General features: G+C 28.2%; 1 protein-coding gene across 1 annotated transcript in view; it reads left to right on the forward strand.

Annotated features, from left to right (window-relative positions):
* Positions 1 to 21,380, forward strand: part of LOC126739150 (uncharacterized) — a 121,811-nt gene that overhangs the window by 73,736 nt on the left and 26,695 nt on the right. The window contains exon 4 of the mRNA XM_050444691.1: positions 9,471 to 9,629. Within this exon, the coding sequence (XP_050300648.1) occupies positions 9,471 to 9,629 (159 nt within the window). The remainder of the gene's footprint in view (positions 1 to 9,470; positions 9,630 to 21,380) is intronic.

The following is a 21,380-nucleotide window of genomic DNA, read 5'->3' on the forward strand; positions in this document are numbered from 1 at the left end:
TTTTTTTTTAAATTTTGTTTACGGTAATTTGATTTTTGAAGCCATCTTCTCTGATGAAGAAATGAATGATGAACACACTGAAATTATTTAAGGTCGTTTTAAAGAAATGTTTAAGATGTATCTATTTAATCTGAGTATCGGTTGTCCAGTCACTTTTGATTAGATCACTATCCCTTTGACGTCACTTGTTCTCAAAAGCATCTTTTTTGCTTTTCAAAAGAATAAACTTTTTTTAATTTAAAAATTTTACATTTCATTGTATAAAAACAAGGAAGTACATTAAGGAATTGAATGTATATTAAAATATATTTAAATGTTTATGTGCAATTTATAAATATTTTTGTAATTATTTAAAAAATTTGAATTTAAAGGTGTCCATGAAAATTAAGGGATAAATTGATTAAATAAGACCAAACTGTATTCTAAACTGCACTATCTTGAGATGTAAAAAAAGTTTTGGCTCCTTTGTTCTATTTTTATAGTGGTATTGAATGAATTACTGCAAAATTATGTAAAATCGACCTACAAACAAGATTCATTTATCAATACTCATTTGGCAAGCGATTTACTTTCAAACAGGTCCCACCTACAAACCGGCGTATTTTTAGCGATCTTCTTCAAAGTTTTTGTTTTGGTATCAACAGGCAACCAACGTTCGGATAAAGCATACGACGGCTTGCCAACTCTAAAAATAACACTGAAATGGATTTCTATTTAGATTTTCTAATAATAATATTCGCATTGGTGTTTCTTCTATTCAGTTTCGCGATGGTTTTATTCGTTAGACTGATTTTTGAAATATTTTTAATAAATAATAGTAAAATTTAAAACTGACCAAGAAAAATAAAAATTAAAGATTATGTGTTGCGGCTATAAAATTTTGCCGTTTTTAAATTTTATTTAGAATAGGATTTGATTAAAGAGAATAAAGATTTTCATTACAGGTCAGTTGCTTTATAATTTTTTTCAATATCAAGCTTCTAGATAGAGAAAAATAAATCAAAACTTAAAAATAATATTGACTTCGAATGTCTTTTTTTGAAAAAATTAAATTTTGAAATTTGTAAAAATTACATTTCGACTAAATAACTAATAATTCTAATTAAAATTTTTTTCCAAATCATTTAAATCAAGATTTAGGTTGTATGCGGTATTCCTATTTCTTTCAAGAAATTCAAGATAACTAATCAATGTATTTTAGGTAGGAGAATTTAAAAATCGTAATAAAAAAACAATTGCATAAAGAAAAAAAATTGTTAAATTTTAAGGACTTTATTGAAGAAAAATATATTATTATCCTGCCTGTAAGTAAAAATTTAAACGGTTATTTCTTATTTCGTTCAAAGAGCGATTTTTTCAAAAACTTTTTAGGCAAACCTACCTTTTATTTTTTTTTAGTAATTGTTTTTTATTTATTTATCAAAAAATACCTACAATATTTTTTGTTTTCATCGTCTAGCTAATGTCAGTTTTTCTTCTTTTTTCGATAATCTATAAGAGAAATAAATGCCACAACTTCCTTGCAAAAGCAAAAATTTAATCGTCTTCTTTTTTGGACACTTAAGTATTTTTTTCAGGAAATTTACTTAAGTTTTTACTCATTCCATATAATTACACATTTATAAACTTCTTAGTCTTGTAGAAAGTAGAATTAATTTGTATCAGGATATTAGGCTGTCTATTTAATGTGTTCTTTAGTTTCACTATGAAAAGTATAACTAATAATGCATAAATATAATTTGAATATGTCTAAAAATATCATATAATATAAAGTGATTGCAAGTAACAATAAAATAAAACAAGCCTTTTTTGTTAAATGCAACTTATATTTTTTTTGGAAGCGAAAATTTTTTTTTAATTTAACTTGAGCAATCAAAGAATAAAATAAAAATACTACAATTACTTATTTCCAATAAAATTCCAATAGAATATTCAAAAAGGATATACACAAGAATTATTTAAAATTATAATTCATTTATATTTATTTTGAGAAACAAAAGTTCTTATGCGTCCATATACCTTTATTTTATAAAATTATATTATAGTATTCTAACTAATTTTATTGCATAAAAAATATATACATGGCTATGTATATTTGATAGTGCTAAAACTGCAGATCTGAGAATTGTAAAGCGCGTTATGCTTTTACTGTTAGTGCTAACAAGCAGGGTATCAATACAAAACTAATTTTGTCCCCTTTCAAATATTGCGCCACTACACTCGAATTAAGGGGTGAGAGTTAACTTCTGCTAATAGGAAAGTGAGAAGAGTGGTATTGCCAATTGATTCTCTATTAAAACTAAAATTATTGTAATACTTTCCATAAAAAAAGTAATTGTTTATAGTGTCGACTATTCTATTAGATTTTCGACTAACTGTATAATTTGTGTGTGTATATTTAAGGGTATATTAAAATTGATTGCTTTTATTATCACTAAGAACCATCTAAGGATCGTTGATGTCCTTAAAATTGTGAACAGAAACCAAATAAGAATAAATAAATTTTGATGATAGTAAAGGCCCAGATAATACAGGACATGCCAGAAACATACCATTTAAATTCCATATATGACACAATGTTTTGGGTTTATCGTACATTCTAGCGATGACTTTTATAAAACATGGTATGATTCTCATACGATGTTCTAGAAATATTTTACTAATTCATTTTTGTACGCGTGTAAAAATTTTAGCTGTCATAAAATAAAAAATCAACATGTTTAACATTAAAGGTTTTTAAGGTACATTTGAAAAAATACAGGGAAAATTCGCGAGCCTCAACAATAATTACATATCTATTTTACGTATATAATATGCAACAAGTAGATAATTTTAAATATCCAGTTTCTGACTAAGTGTCACCAAAAAATTATGTAAACATGTAATATATTACCACTTCATCACATTATTTCAGTAACTTCTCTGCAGATCTTTTGCCAAACTATCCGAAAATTATCGAAATTATATAATTATATTAGCCGCCATAGAAATGTTACATTGGCAGCACTAGGCTGCAGTGACGCTATATGAACGGGTCGCAGGTGGTATTTTTTGACGTTTTCACCGGACTAATGGCCGCTTTTAGGTTTTTGTTAGTGTGGCGCAGTGTTGCCAACCGTACTATTATAATAGTATATGTATTATTATTAAACAAAAATGCATAATAATACGCAAAACATATTATTATTTGTACATGCGTAAAAAACTTTAAAATATACAATTTCTTTTGTTGTTCGTTGTTAGTTATTTCTAAATAATTAACAGCGAATGAATAATCATGCAGACCTTAATATACAGCCTTAAGCTTCATTCTGACTAGGCCGAATTTTGCGTATTTTTGACAGAGTGAAATCCAGATTTAAAAATATTCGCGGCGGGAAATTTCAACTTTTCTGCGATGTTGATGTTTATCATGGGAAATATCATAATCTAGATTTATTATTTGTTGATGTTTTGTGTTGTGTTACAACAGTTACTGTTAGCCGTTTGCACTTATAAAAAGATAAGTTAGGAATGAATGCTCATCTTTACTTTAATTATTTTTTACGGAGATATTATCAGGTAATTTTTTAAATTCATATATTTCGTAAAAACCGTAAACCTGCGACCTCCTGGAGTCTCATCCTCAGTCTGCTATACCTGAAACTGTTGGCACAGGGAGCTAGTCTTTCTTACAAATAAATAGTTAAGCATAACAGTTAAAATATTTGAATAAAAAACAACCGTTTATTGTTTTCTATTTAAAGGATAAAATAAACAAATCATAACATAACGAGGAAAAAACTAACAATTAACGACAACTGACAGAAGAAATTTGCAAAATAATTTAAATCGTTTTAACTTTTTTGCGTAGACGAATTTCGCTTTTATGTGCAAAATAAAAATCGCCTGTCAAAAAACCGCGAAATTCGCCCTACTCAGAATGAAGCTTTAGTGCTCATAACTATGTCGCTCTCGTTCTATTCTTATGCGATAAACAAAGACCAATATAAGCTTAGCGACTTAGTCGAATCATTCCATGATGTTTTAGTTTAGTGATACTGAAGAGAAGAGAGAAGAAAGTAAATAAAATAATGACATATCCAGTGTTTCCTTTTCCCGCTTAATTTGACGGAGACGATTTTAAATTTAAATAGATTTTTATATATTATAATCTTAATATATCAGTATGCATATGTAAATATGTAGGCGATTACAAGTCTTTTATTTTACCAAATACTTTTTGTTATTATATGATATAGGTAAGTAGTGAGGGTATATTCCGTTTGTATCTTTGATTACGGTAAATACATTTTTTTTGACACCGGTAAAACAAATTTTATTTTTGATGTTATTGGGTAAAAGCGTGTTATTTCTATTGTCACACATTCAATGTTTCTGACATGTTCCCAGCATGTTTCTGTGTTATTAGGGGGGGTATTGTGCGGTTAAATTATTAACGAAAAAATTCTTGAATATAAAATCTAGAAAAATTAAGAAAAAACAGAATATGCCTTAAAAAATACGATTTTTTAACCCCATGATTAAACAAACTATGCGCTACTACCGCTACTTGTCAAATGAATAGATTTCCAAGTACCCACGTAATAGAGATATTCTCCTTTCTTGTGTTTAATGTTCCTACCCTTTTAAAGACTATAAAACGACCTGTTATTTATAGCCTCTAATAACCATTAAATTGCAAAATTATCGTCCAGTTTCACCACAACTAAATCAAGATAGAGACTACTTATTACGACCGCGTAACTATATACATCTTTCGCATAATGACTACCTACATTTTCCGCGTGAATTAAGACGTTTTTGCGCCGTGACAAACTTTTTTTTAACCGGCAGAACAATCCGACGACCACGAGAAATTTGTTTCTAACATTTTTATGACCATTTTCAGTGTATTTTACTTAGTTGTTATTGTGAGTTACAACAAAAAGCATCCGACCGGTTTCGCGTATTTTAACAACAGCAATTGTCGGTGTTAGTACTTTCTAAATTTAAAATGTACTCGGGTGTCACTTCTTGGTATTGAATAATTGTTGTGTAAGCGGTGATTAACGATGTATAAAGGGATTTGATCACTTTAAGGGTATTAACTATGATAATAATTTTCTTAATTATGATAAATATCAATTCAATGGAATAATTTAAAAAGAATCTTGTGAATCTAGTGCGTAATTATTACTGTATAATAGTTAGACACATTATCTTTAATATCCTCATGATTTTTAAATATCCCACTATTTAATACTCTACACAAATGTATTCTTTATCTTAAAATATTTATGGCGTTATTTAGAAAAAATTTTTATGTTTTGGCTTACAATATATAAATACCTAAACAATTTCAAACTTACTGTATGAAATATTATTTGAAATGGAAATCTTAAAAATTTACAACTCTTGCCTTAACTTGCATCCTGTATAAGTATATTTCAATATTCCTCTTTTTTAATTGTGATTTTTACGTTATACAGTGCTTTCATTTCAAAACGATCCACCGTTAATTAAATTTCTTAAAAAAAAAAAAAAATAAAAAAACAGCAACCATGTAACAGGCTCTCATTTCATTTGGGTTTTAAATTTTTTTTTTCAATTCTTGATATGTATATAAGCCATGATTCTGCTTCATTTACTTTAAAAAATATTTTCTTTAACTTCTGGTTTAACTGGAACAAATTTTTCTTTTCAGTGACATTTTACAAGTTGACATTTATTTGACAAGTGACAGTTAAAAGTGATTTAATGTAAATCATCTAGATTGCTATGGACACCGCGTTAGCAATTTTTTTAGAAGTGTGCATATAAACATTTTTGACATGCATCTATTTACTACTTTTTGTTTTTGTTAATAAACACTAACTGTCTTTACTTGAATGCTTTTTTTTGCAATTAGCGACTTTTATTTCTTTAGATATTTTAAAAACTAGAATAGAAACTAAAACACTTTAAAACTATTTAATAAAATGTTTTAATATATTTCAAATTTGAAATACTTAATATATAACAATTTAATAAATTGTTCTAAAATTTGACCTAATGCAGCTCTTACACGTTTCTATGAGTCGTCTTTATCAGTTGGAGTCGTTTAAAAGACTTTTTCATTAACGTGTGCCTAAATAAAAAAATTTAGAGTTGTAAGATCGGTTGATCTGGCTGAACATCTGATTGGACCATTTGTACCAAACCAATTTTCTCCAAATTGTTCCCTTAAATAATTCGAGACTATCCTGGTGTTATGTGGCGGTGGAATATTATGGAATCCAAATTTAAGAGAAGTCCATCAAGAAAATTCTTAATTTTATTTTTCATTCAATCCAGCCTCAAATATAATAGGGCTAATTATTATTCTTTCAAGTACACTCAACAACACTAATCCAAACCGTCCTTAACAACCACTTTTTCTCATAATTCTAAGATTTTCTTTTGACCAATGTCGTGTTTCGATTAAATAATGTCAGGTTTGTAAATCTTGATTAGTCAGAAAGAAGACTATCAAAATAGAAATTATCATTTTTTAATAAAATGATCAAGAAACCAATTATAATAACTTAACCGTCTTTCATGAGCTGTCTCATGGTTCACTCCAATTTCACCTTGTATTTGTTTTAGCGAAATTGTTGGATGAATTTAAATAGGTGCCAAGACATTCACTTTGAAATTTTGCTTCACAGTTCAAATTTTGCCGCCATGTCGAAAAGGCTCTAAACCAACATAACTCCACATAATTTATTAGGCAACCTACCATACGAGATTCCTTAAGCTCGATTCATACGCTTGCGTAGTCAGAAACGCAAATTGCAGGTAATGCTTCTGTTGGGTGGTTTAGACGTTTTTGACAGTATTAAAAAAAAACAATTAAGAGCATTATCCGCAATTTATGTTTCCCAATTCCCAATCTTATAAACTGGCATTTGAAAATAAAATAAGAATTATTGCCCTATTTTTTAGGTGATAATTTTAAATTATTTTATATTTTTAATGTTATAACTTAGTACAACTAAATGCATTTTATGTAAATTAATTTGAATTATGGCTTTTATACAAATAAAAAATAAAAAACATAAAAATCCAAAATCCAAAGAAATGAGAGTCTGTCACATAAATCTACCATTTACATTATCCAGTTTTAGAAATTTTAATTTTCAGAGTTCGATTTTCAACAAATAACTAACAATTTTCAAGAACTAACAAGTGAGAAAAAAGAAATTGTCAAACTTAAGAACAAAGATGGTAATATCACGTTAATTTATATGCTAAAAGTTCAGAGGCATATATGTAGAGAAGGGTTCAAAATCGGAGCTCCGACGATCGTCTGGAGATCTATTTGGATGTAATTAACATTGCTTTGAAAAAGATAAAGAATAATAGAGCTCCAGGAGATGACGGTGTCCTCTTAGAAGTAATAAAAATAGGAGGACCAGTACGGATATACGACGGTACTGATTTATGCCTGTGAAATTAGAATATCTCAACAAGGTGGAACAATGCAATTACTATACTTTTGCACGAGAGGAAAGGTATAAAGGACCTGAAAATATATAGACCAGTTAGTTTTCTTAACCATCTGTACACAATAATTATAATAAGTAGATTGGAGAGAAATCTGGATTTCTATCAGGACTAAAGAAAGCTGATTTCCGCTCAAAGTATAGTAGAAACGATCAGCTGTAAAGCTTAAAAACCTTGATAGAAAAGATCCTAAAACTGCCACATAGCGTTGATATTTGTTCGACCTTTAAAAGGCTTTCGATACAGTAGAACTAGCGATAATATTAAGAGCATTACAAGACTGTATTAGAATGGGTAGAGCAGATTGCTAGAATGGAGGACAGGCGATAGGTCAAAAAGCTGGAATTGGAAAGAAGTTGAAAAAAAGTTGGAATGAAGATCAAGAGGTGATAAACGTAGTCTAGGCAGACTTTCTATTGAATTAGCGGATTATCTGAAAAAGATAGCGACAACATGGATTGCAACAGCCAAGAACAGAGAGAACTGGAGACGTTTGGAGAAGAAAGGGGCTGCATAATGAGGGTGATAATTTAAAAATTGCTACATCTAAGAATTCTATAATAAAATAAATAATCGCTGAAAGCAATTTCTATATTACAAAAGAGGAAACAAAAATATGTAGCTTAATTGTTTCCAATTACCTCTACATCCCCAACCTCTGCAACTTTACATGGAAACCTCCTCTCTGTGATAAGCCTGGTTGAATATTTCTTTTTAATTAAAATACTTGCCTTTAATATTGAATACCATAGAGACCCTACGTCTTTGTTGCATTAATAGCATCGTAATAAATATCGACAAATATTCACAAAAGAAATCATTACATTATCGAACCCAGTTTTTTTTATCGAATTTTAATAAAACCCACATATAATTTTTTTGTGCGTTCTTAAAATTACAGTAGAGTAGACACACATTTAGAAGTTTTTACTTGAACAATGTAAATAAATTATAGTGGTGGCTGCTTTTTTTCTAATAATCATTAAATAATAATTAGTCAGTCTGAGTATAAGCTTTTTTCGATGTTATATTTTATATATTTAGAAGCTAAATTGTCTTTCTGATCATGATGTTATTTCACTAACGTATAAAATACTCTTTTAAGCAAATGACAAATCTTTAACAAATATCCAGCCTATCAAATAATAAAAAATATTAAAGATATAAACTTTTTAAATAATTTAATCAACAATGATGACTAATTCAGTTCCTTTCAGACAACGTAATAGAACGGAGCTTTAGAAGCTTTAAATCTGATATCACTTTAAATGTTAATCATTAATAGGCACTGTTCCATTTTGCATATTAATTCTTTGATTTCTATTAAGGTAACTCACCGATGAAAGTCTATATCTGTGATTATTATTTTATAATGGTTTCTCCAGGTCCGTACAATTAAGAATGTTTAAAATGAACTCGGTGTCAGCGTTTTTGGCCTAATTCATATCACATAACATATACATCTATTAATTCATAGAAATATAGTTCCTACAAAAGTTCGACAATTTATTTCATTTTGTCAAAAAAGTGGTCAATTCTTATGACAATGATTTTTTTTTATAATATACCGATATGATCCGATTGCAAACGATTCATATTGTACATGCAACCTTCGAATTTTATTGTTTAAAAATGTTTTATACATAATGTATGTCTACACTCGCGGATTTACAGCAAATTATTAAATAAACGAGCAGAAAATCCACGAGAAACAAGTGCCGGTTTTGTTTGTTGAAAATGATGTAAGTAGAAAAATATTTACTTTGCCGCGTGGGACTTTTCAAACTTTTTAACATGTATATAATACATACCATATTAAAAATATAAAATTTCTTAACATCAATTAAAAAAGAACACTTTGTGTAAATAAAGTCTTATAACTTGCAACAGATGTTAACGATTATTTACCATTTCCCTTTTTTGAAATTAATTTGAAATAATGATTAATTCTTCTCTTATTTCAGAGACGAACGAGAGAAAGTACGAGTGACCTTTTTCCAACAATCGAAACCTCAAGAGGTCGACCTACCGGATGATCCGCCATTTTGTGACAGCGAGTTCATCATGTCGTCTCCGGTTATGAAAAACGATTCCAACCATGTCATTTACAATAGAACTGAAAGGTAAGCAATATTAAGTTATAACATATAACATATTGTTATAACATATTGTGTGTGACTATGATGGGTTTTTATGAGCGAAAAAAGCTATTTTTTAAGCTATGAATATTTTGATTCAAAGCTGATTCACTTATACAACGCGATAAGAAATACCTTTATTGATTCTAATAATGCAGGTCTTAGTTTAATGAAGTAATATTTGCTAGGTGGAATCGCCTATTTATTGATTCTTACTGTGATACAGTAGGTTTGAATCTTTATATTTTCTTCATAAATGAACGCAAATCAGTCAAAGATAAGACTAAAATTTCACAAATATTCTCCATTGTTATGTTTCTCAAACAGTAAATGTTTTCGCAGTTAAACCTAGTATTGGTAGAACAAATGAAGGAAGAAAAGTAAAAGTAAATTATATTCTTTGTTTAAATAGTAATAAATTAAACTCCAAGTAGGCTTAAGGCTGAGGTGTATTCGGGCATAATGACACAGAAGGTTACTCAACTAAGTTTTTTAAAAATAAAAAAAGATAATTTAATCTAGTATGTAAAGGAGCTTAAATTACTAGGTGCTTTCCATCCATAGCACCGAGTAATTTTGGAGGATCGATTTTCTGTGAAACTCTTTTTATATATTTGAGACCTGTGACTTGTAGTTCAATTTATTACTATCAACACCGTGAAACTAGATGAATCTCCGTCATTTTGGAATGACGAGTGGCACACTGTAGGACGTTTAGAACGTTGGCGAGAATTGTCCGAAACAACGTTCAGCCGAGTATATAAGGAACCGCATCGCCAAGAATAGTCAGTTCGGTAAAGTTCGAAATATTGGCGCGAGATTTAAATAGTAAATAAATACAGTAAAATTAAATATCTTTAGTAGTCGTGTTTTCGTAGTGAAGTGTGTAAATAATTTATAGTCGACTATTTTCGATTGTTTTAAATTACACCTAACGAGAAAAAACGCTACACTATTTAACTTAGGTCTCTATTGGTCTCTTTGGGTTTATTTGGTATTAATATTATTAAGTTTTTATATTTCCAGTAGCCTAAACTAGAAACATTAAATATTAGATTCTTGACGACCAGGATATTTTTGATTTATTTAGTCAATCCTCAACGCATTATTTAGGGTTATAAAATATTATTTTGGGTATATTTTAATTTTTTTAAAAACGTAAAATTTTTATTCTTTTAAAATTCAGGTCAAGTGGAACAGAATTTACTGGATATACATTTTTGTAATTTAGTGATCTTTGCTTTTGTACAACTTTATTGAGAGATGTATTATTGGGACAAAACGTTTCATCATGGCTACAAGAGCCTCTCAAGCAAAACTAAGGTGGAGGCTAATATTCTTATGCCTTTAAATAGAAAGTTGATGTACTCGTAAAATTTATATTGGATTAAGTAATATTTTTATAACATCATATTAGTCTACCGAAGAATTCTGTTTGTTTTTGGATTAAAATGACATACATTTTTTGTACAAATCATTTATTAAATATTATATATATCAAAATTATTGATATTTTCGTGGCATCGTGAGTCATTTTGTATGTGCCATTCAGAACTCACTATAGCACCTTTGCCTTTACGAGGTGAAGCAATTAAAATTTAATAAAACAAAATATATGATATATTTATAAATTGATGAATATGATATATTATATAAATATATGATACACTGTATATAAGCTGCCATAAATAAACTAACACATATTACATACATTTTTCTTTCTCTATTTTAACGCGAGGAGACTACAATTTGGAGTCCTAAAGATGAGTTAAATATAATTCAAAACGTTCGTAAGAAATAAATAGTTTCATTTAGTACCTGACCTGACCTGATTTACAAAACATGAAATTTTGGTCATTAACTCACACGAATAACAATAAAGACAATTTGAAAATCCTTAAATAGGATAACATTTTAGCCCAATTTTAAGTTAGAAATACGTATTACAGGTATAACTATGTAAATGTGAATGGCAACATTTGTTTTTTAAATTGAGAACATCAACTATTTCTACCAAACTTATAGCTCTTAACTAAAAAAATAATCAAATATTTTAAGGAGATTTGTAAAGAAATTTAATCAGAGAAATTTATTTTTATAAAAAAGTCTTTTATATAAAAAATAGGTCTTAAGAGAATATAAAAAAGACAAGTTGATTTACATAGGGTCTATAGATTGTAAAAAAGGAATTAGTCATAAATTAAGTGTTAGAGATACCCTGTATATGCAATAAAAAAAAAGAGAAAAGAAACGTATCCTGTTACCACATACCTCTTTAATAAACAACGAAATTTCTGATTAAATAAAATATATAATTTCCTTTAAAAGTCGCGTTTAAAATATCTTATGTTATGAACACTATGTATATAAATAAAAAAATAAATAAAAGTCACTCATTGCTTGTATTTAAATAGTTATAACATATTAGTAAAGAGAATCAAATTTTATCCTATTTTATCCTTAAGTAATATTAGAAATTAATCTTTAACGACATACACGTTGCTCGCCGATGTTTAAAATTAAAGCAGTTGAGAGGCTAATGTCATTTAAGACCGTCTGGTATTCGCATCCGCCATTTTTTAGGCGGCATGTCGTACTCAACATTCTTAAGTAGCCTTTTTAATTTTATTATGTTAGCGCATCGACCTCGGGTATTACATAAGACGATTAATTACATAATATAGGAGTGTCGCATTATAAACTTGTAGTATACAAGCTTTGACCTTGGAGATATCCAAACTTTTTTTTTTTGAAAAAAGTAAATTTTAATAAATGCTTTTATATAAATAAGTAATTTTTATTTTTAAAGTTTTTCGCTTAAATATAATAAATATTTTTATTGAATGTGCCATTTTCGCACGAATATCCTTATGAATATAAAATTCGGTGATCAGACTATAAATACTAAAAAGGCTCAAACGAAATGACCCTTTTAGGGTACTTTTTATTAGATTAAAAAGAGATTCCCGGTTACATTAAAATTCGGAAAACGAATTTCTGGAGGGTGCAATTTCAATTTCTCAGCAATTTGGACCCGACCGAAACTCTATTTTATGTCTGGATGAATTTGAAATTTCAAAAATAGATAACTTACGTACCCAATAAAAAACAAACTGTTTTAATAAAAGCTTAGTACAAAAAACCAATATGAATAAAATAGATCTCTTTTGAAAAAGTTTTAATTTCAAGTCGTCAGTTTTCTTTACTTCATTTTATCTCTTTTTATCCGGATATTTAATATGCATGAGTAAACAGATGAGAAAAGAATCTTGTACTAGTTTTATTCCGGCGAGGATGAAAGAGCATTTAGATTGGGCTTTAATATTAATAGTGGGTTGTAAGACGGAATAGTAGGTCACTATATTGTTTTTTCATAGATGCTAGGTCAGTAACACTTAGGTAGATATTAAGAAAGATTTCTTAAAATTTTTTTACATTTTAATTCAAATATTCGAATTTTTCATAAATTAAAAACTCAGTTCTAGTAATAAGTTCTGAAAGCAATAGGTTCAGTAAATATTTAATTAAAAAACTTCTCATGAATGAGAGTTCTTAGGGAATTTTGGATTGCTGGATTTTGGATGGACGTCTTCAATATGATCTAAGTTAATTTATAGTGTAAGTTTTCTGAGCCTGGAACTGAATACTATTTCAGATAGTACATATTAAATAATCGTGTAAATCATTATAATTTATGCTAAGAAGATTTGCAAATTTACAAAGTGTATTTTGGTTGTGTGGTACATATCGAAAAAAGATAAAAAAAGTTTCTTTATTAATTTTTGAAGATTCCTTCAATCATAATTATCTCAGATTTGTGAAATGTCTCTTTAGCATATTTTGACCACAAACAGTCTATTTTGTGGATCGTTTTTGTTTTAGTATTATAGAATTAAAAAAGTGAGAGTGTATGTTTCAGTAAACTTTTGAATAAAAAAGAACAATAGTTTTTTTTCGTTATTAATATCATAAAGAACTATGAAGTAAATTTTGAGGTCAGGTAATGTTCAAAAAATTATTAAATGAAGCGCTCTACGAGTATAGAATTTTGAATACCACACATTTTACAAACTTGTGTGATAAACTTTTTTATGACTACTAATTTAGTTATGTTTCAAATTTTTCCAATTTATCCTTGTTTAGATACTTTCACTCTTATTTTAAAGCAAGACTCTTAGATGGCTCCACGGGTACTCATTCCAAAACAAAATTCCGAAATAAGTGCGAAATTGCATATTCTTAAACTGATTTTAAAATGAAGCTTTCTAGAATGTATATCGGAATGCATATATTTTACGATAGTCATATAAAAATTACATATGTTTAGATTGAAGCCAGGTATAAATAACTTTTGTTTATATTTTTTTTGTGTTCTTTACAGAAATTCATCAAGAACTAAAAAAAAATATTTAGATGACTCTTATGAAAAGACAAGTGCAATCAATTTTTTTATAAGAGTGATACAAAACAAACGTTAAACATTTGTCTTTTTTAACGTTTAAATAAAAAAAGACTCGTTTTTTTGCACTGGCACTTTTTATTTATGTTGAGTTATTTTCGAAATATATTCTGTACTTTTTCATCTAATCTAAAGAATAACTCTTAAGCTTAATTTCGGAGTAATTAGACGAGATTCTAGTTAGCAGGAAGCCTTATATCGAAATTTCAATCCGGTAAAGGTCAACTGCCACGTATTTTGTTCTTATTTGCATTTCAAACTTTTAATGATTACTTATTATTATTGATATTACAGTTTTACAAACTTTTTCCTGTCGACTTTATTATAAAATAATTCTCATATTTTGGCTCTATAATTTAAAATAAAATCTATTATTATTCTATCTACTTCATAAACTTAATCTAATTAGTCTTTTGTGATTAATCCCTGTTTAGTTGATATTAAAAGATAGTTTAGGAATGAAAAAAACAAAAACTAGAATCATATTTTCTTTGGAAATTGCTCATAAGCGTTTTTGGTCGGATCGTTTTAATTATTACTTACGGTGTTAATTACAAGGATGCATAATTTTAGTTGCTATTACTATGTGAGAATGATTAAATTATACATTGTAATATCGACACCTAATTTTGGTATTTTTTTAATAAGCTTGTTTCAAAATATGACCAATTTATGTAAAATAATTTTATTTGATTCATACAATCTGCTTATTTTTATAGCTTTGTAAAATACATTAGTTTGAGATAAATTTTACCTCTTTTATTAGCTTTTTTTAGATTTTTCTCTAGAAAAAATATTTGTTAATATTTTTAGTTTTAATATTTTAATATTAAACGGTTTTTCTCATCTAATGTGTTAATTTTTTTTGAATTTTACTTCACAAATCTCCCTTTTTATAAAATAGAACTATAATATGAATTTAAAAACCTACTGTTTATATAGAAATGTTTGTAATATTATCTTTAACACTCCCTGATAAACCCATTTTAAATGTGTCATAATGGATCAAAAAAGGTTTTTATCATGACACTACATCATTTCAACGATAAAACGAGCGTTTGGCTGACCTTTTCGTGTAAAATTGGTAGGAAATAGCGACCTGCACCGGCAAATAACTAAAAACTAGGTTAATTTCCTGATGTATTGTTACCTTAGCCAGTTTTGTTATGTATAAAAGCTTTTGCATACGTTAAAAAAATATCTTATACATTTTTGCAAGTTACCGTAATAAACTTAAAAATTATTATAATTTTTGTGTAGGTTGTTTTGGAGTTTAAACGACAGTTCTCTTATTAGAATTTGAAATAGTTTTGAAAAATAGAGCAATAATTTTATTTTTAAATGCACATGTACACCGAATATTTAAATTAGGTCAAATAGGAAGGCATTTTAAAAATATATATTGAGAATAAATAATATTAATGTCACAACAAATTTGCATGGTAGCACATTTTACTCATATAAATACTTCACATAATACATAACTGCACATATGTTTGAGAAAAACTCCTTGGAAAAAATAAAACCGCAATTACCGCTTTAATACTTTCTTTAATAATAAGAAGTACCTATGCATTTTAAAGCATTCTACTGCCATGCATTTTTCCCATTTTTTTGTCGAGTTTTCGCTCTTTATTAACAATTTTTTTCCTCAACAAGGAAACAAGCTATTAAAAGTCAAAAAATAAATAATTTTAATTTTATGTCAGTGTTTCGGAATTAGAAAAAATAAAGTCCACAAAACCGACGATTTCCTTTCTGGTCCAAAAAAAATTAATTGCTTGCTGAATACATTCTTAAAAATTCCTTATAACATCTAATTTGTCCACTAAAACCGTAAAAAGAAGCATTTTACAGTTCTTAATAAAAAACTTTTTGCTTTAAACATAATCCTGTATCGTGAAACCGAAGTCTTTTTGAACCTAGGCTCAAAGAAACATTCTTCTTATTTTACTGAATATAAACCACAAATAAAAACCCTGCATAAACAAATTTACATAAAAAATTACTTAATACGATAAAAATAGAAATAAATAATCTCTTTTAATTGCCACTGACCTGATTACATTCGACAATCTGTGTCAATACGCGTAGGTATAAAAACCGTTATTAATACAGCATTCTTCTAATAAGTTAATTCTATTGTAATAAAATTAAATTTAAAATACTTGACCCCTACGATTAACATGACCCCGAAAGTCAAGTGATTTAACCGTCTTTAATTGGAATTGATAAATATTTTATAATGGAAATTCCGTAATAGGTATCGTAATTATTTTGTTTGGTTAGAAGAAAAATATAAATAGTGACAGAAAATAAAATATTATTATGAATATTTTTTTCCTGGAGTAAAATTTTGTAATTCAAGTACATTGTAAATTAATTGTTAAAAATACAAAAATTAATTTAGTAAATTATATTTTCCTATTATATCTTTAGCCTTTTGTTACCAAGCATCTTCTTCTTTTTCCTCACGAAGGTTGGCAATCCATATTCGCATTCATATATCCAAACATTATTCTGGATATAACAGCTCTAAAAATCTCAATCGAAGTATACCCGAATCATCAACCAGGATTTCCGATGTTTTCAACAAATCTTCTTTCCTGAATTTTTCCTTCAATTATTAGCCTCAGAAATTCGTATTTTTTGCTTTTTAATGATATGGTCTATGTTTTTCTTTGTTTCATAACTGGGAGAAGAGTTATTTTTTTGTTCTTGTAATACCTCTCCGATTCTTACTGCGGCGATATACATACATCTCAAATGACTCGACTTCACAACCGTAGAGTAACACACTGAAGATGTAGCACCTGACCATATGAATTCTGAGGTCCAAGCTTAAATCAAGATATCCAAACGTTATTTTGTTTTATATCTATAGTCTATTTCAAATACGCAGAGAGTACTTAAACTTTATTAAGTAAGCAAAACGGGTGCAAGGTAATCACTTAAAACTGTTCAATGTTTTTATTGAGTGTAAGTGGGGTAATAAAGGGATATTTATTGTCTTTTCTAAAATGCAAATCCCCTTTGTATCCTTTCTACCATATTACTGTAAACCTGTGCTAAGGTCCTCAAACAACAAAACAACAGATGCGTACCAAACCAACGCATTATAAAGACAAATAATAGATTTTATGTTTTTTATATATTTGATGTTTCTTATTAAAATACCCAAAGTTTGTAACCTTTATTACGATAATTTCATAATGCTGATTATACTTTAATTTTGACTACAATTGGACCTCAGGATCTCTAAATTCATTCTAACAAGCATTTCATTATTGATCCAATAATCAAATATAAAGCCATTTATTTTACGTGTAAAAGTAATTGTTAGACACCTATTTATATTTAGGACTATTTTATTCTTCTTATACCATTAAGCAACAGTATTTAAATCTAATTGTAAAAGATGATAGTCTTCAGACTTGAAATATATCTAAAAATTTTGAAATCATTGGAAGAAAGGAGACTTTTAAAATATTAATTGCAGCTAGGGAATTATTTGGAAAGATGACAAATAATAGAGGCCCCAGATTACTATCCTTTAGAAGACCAAATATTGAGACAAATATTTTTGAGATACTACTCCTAACCTTGACATACTGATTCCATTAACTTACAAGCATTTAGAGAAAAACCAAACTCGCCTAATTTATCGATAGGAATCCCATGATCCACCTTATCAAAAGCTTTTGTATAGTTTATCAAAATAACATCAAGATGCTGTTTATCATCAATGGCCTTTTTTAGAGTGCATAGATCGGTGATTATTGAAAGATCACGTAAAAACCCACGTTGTTCTTTAGCTATATTGTTGTGAATGCCATTAAAGTATATTTTCAAATCTTTTAGCAACTAAGTTAAGTACATTTATTGGTCTATAGTTTTTAGTGAGTTTTTATTATCTGATTTAAAGATGCAAGTTTTTTAATTGATCAGGAAATATGTTCTTTTTGATAGAAAAATGAAAAATTGTCACTAAATAAGAGGGAATATTATTACTACCAGTTGATTTCTTAGGTTTGAGTTTATTAATGCTAGCTTTAACCTGTTCTTCTGTATTAATAAAAGAATGAAAATGATCATGTGATTTGTGTAATTTAAAAAAGGAGACATTTGAAAAGTAGAATTGAGATGCTGAGTAGAGGCCTCAGGTATATCCTTAGGAGTGCTGACTTTTTTATTATTATAGGATAGCTGCTTGCAAATATTCCTTAAGCTGTTGGAATCAGTATGTACTAACATTATTTCGTGATATAACTTAAACTAGCAGTCTGCTATTTAACTAGAGTCCTCAGGTTTTTAAATTTTTTAGTTCCATCTGCGAGTAAAAACTATAACTTTTGAGACTAAGTCTTTGGTTTCTTTTTCGCCTGTTTAAAATTATTTTGGGGTCTCTTTAAGCAAAATGGACGAATTCTTTTCGACATCTACATTACCTTTTTGAGCAGTTTAAGAAGATAGTCTTTAGGCTTAAAGTTTTTGAAGTTTATTAAAGGAGAAAATTGGAAATTGAGGTAAGCGACTATTGTTATGAAACTTATCATATAATAAATTAATACATTTTATAACATCATAGACAAGTTCTACCAGCTCCATCCGACCAGCTCTCCTGTAATAATCAAATCTTACATATGCAGACCCGGAAAAAAATCACAACCTTTTGTATTTTGTACTGACAAGCAAGTGCTTGTACATTTATTTAGTTAATACACCTGCATTGGTTACTCAAAGATCTAGGTTTCTTTGCATCAGATTTGAGAGGTTAAAGACCTCAAGCAAAAGCAAGTATTCGACGTAAAATCGACATTTTACGTCGAATAAAAGTAAATATGCGACATATTGTAGTTTTCTTTGGGTTACTATAGAGTATGTAGACTGCCAATTTGATTTTATTCCACGTGAACTGAAACTTGGGGTATGCAATATATAATTGTCTTTTCTAAGGGAATAATTTTGAAATTTTTAATCTGGATCCCCCCCAAAAATATTTTCTAGATCCGTCCCTACTCCTGGAGGACACCAAACTCCGAAATTTACACTTTATTACTATCCACCTATTTGAAATAGAGTATAGTTACGTAGTTTTGCTATAGCTTAAGCTGCAATGTATCTTATGCAACATTTCCGAGATATCCATAGTAATATTCAAATTTGAGCATGTCATAAATTATTCTTAAGATAAAAGTGCAAGAATTTTATGAAATATATCTATAGTTTGCTTAAACAATAACGGTTAGTACATAGAACTATCTATGCTTGCACCACAGCTGAGCAGCTGAGTGCGCTTCCGCCTCCCCCACTACACCATACTTCCGCCCCCGTGAAGTTGGCTCCATTTCCACAATTTTCCGTGATGGCGGATCGATGGCCCAGTATTGTCTGTGGTTAGGAAAAGTGCGGGACTGTCGAGTTTTCTTCCTCTATGGGTTTTCCCACCAGTTTTCTTTGTTGCATTTCTAATTTCAATTATGTTTCATATTGTTTTTCCCGGGAATAAGCTTTGTGTAGTGAAAATGTTTTGGTTGTAGCTTGTTTTAAAATGAAAATATTACCTATAGACTGTATGTATATACTGATAATTTTTGAATAATTAAGATGCAACTGATGCAGATTCATTTATCTTTGAAAATTTTTTAAAATTAATTAAAAAAAAATAATTTTTCTATATATATCGAGTAATTAAACGTCCTTTTAATTAGAGCACAAGAATTTTTCTCGAAAAGCTCACACTACTGAAATACATCAGACCAGTGAAAAAAATTAAAAATAGGAAGTGACGCAATGAAACGCGCCATATGACCTCACTATAATATGTTGGCTATTTTGATGTTAGCATAGAATTTTTTACAGTTAAAATATATGTGGGTTTTTTAAAATTTTGTTAATTATAAATTCTATGGTGTTATAACTTATAAAGTTATTGATCTTCTATAACTGTTGTCTCCATGTTGTCCAGCTGGACGTCAATTATATAGACATTGGTTTATTATGTGAGGTAGATCTATTGCCTTTTCTCTTCGGGTTTATTACCCAACTTCGCTTTATTGAGGAAAAAATAAAGTTGTTAGAACTTTAGCGATTGGGCTAAATAGGCCAATAGGGTCTTAAAATGTTTAATTGGGTTTTACAAAGAAAATATACAAAATAAGGTTCTTTTGTTAAAATTTTACGATGTTCTTTTAACTAACGTTTTATCAAGATGTCAGCACTTCGAGTTTAAGAGAAAGTAATATTATCTTTTTAGATTACATAGTATTCTAGGGTATTTATATTTTATATTATTTAAGCATTATTGGGATCTAATAGTGGTTAAATAATTCTATTACTAAAATTATTAAAAAAGTGCTTACGTGACTATGTCTTGGAAATTGGTTTTAATTTTAATGTGTGCACCTATATTTAAGCAGAAACATCGCCATGTTGACATATTTTATATTTACACAATTTTTATTTATTATGTTATTTTGTACTAGAAAGTTTATGGGAATAGTTTTTAGAGTGTTAAGTTAAAATCTATAAGGCACATACTAATTACCACGATAATTTTTTATAGTTTGAATATACAAAATACTATAAATAAAAAAATCTCTTTGTTCATAAAGAGATTCAATAAAACTTCAGATAACTGGTAATTATTGCTTAGAAAATATTTTATTTAATTTTTCCAACCATAATAATTAAGCCATAATAAAATAAAAATTAAAACCTATTTTAATACTTTTCAAAAAAAAATATAATTCATAACAGGCTGCTCTGTTGAGTGCCTTGTATAGCAATTAAAATGAATAATAATAAAGCTAATAATATCAAGAATCACTTAATATTCATGGAATATACCAGCTATAGCTTTTAAAAAAATGTTTTTTAATATTTTTAGAATATCCTATAACTATTTTATATGCCAGTTGACTATTCCAGAGATATGAATAAATAGTTAGGTATATTGCAAGGTTTAAGTCTTTTAACCTCCGTAATAACTTTGTATTTTTAATGCAAAAGTGGTTTTTAAATTTTTGATACGATTGAAAATATCGAACGATTTTAAATTCTATAGAAGGTATTAATTAAATATGTTCAATAAATTTGACAGGCGAATTGGTAAGTAATTTTAAGATAAAAAGTTCAAATAAAATTACGTGTTTGCAACGGTTTTCTTACGTGTTTAACCTTAATAACAAAAATGTTTTTTCTTGAATCTCTTAAATATCCTTTATCAAATTTTGTTGTAATTTATATTGCAAGTGTTGATTTAGTTCTAGTTTAAT

Source organism: Anthonomus grandis, chromosome 8, assembly GCF_022605725.1.
Source record: "Anthonomus grandis grandis chromosome 8, icAntGran1.3, whole genome shotgun sequence".
Taxonomy (NCBI): Eukaryota; Metazoa; Arthropoda; class Insecta; order Coleoptera; family Curculionidae; genus Anthonomus; species Anthonomus grandis.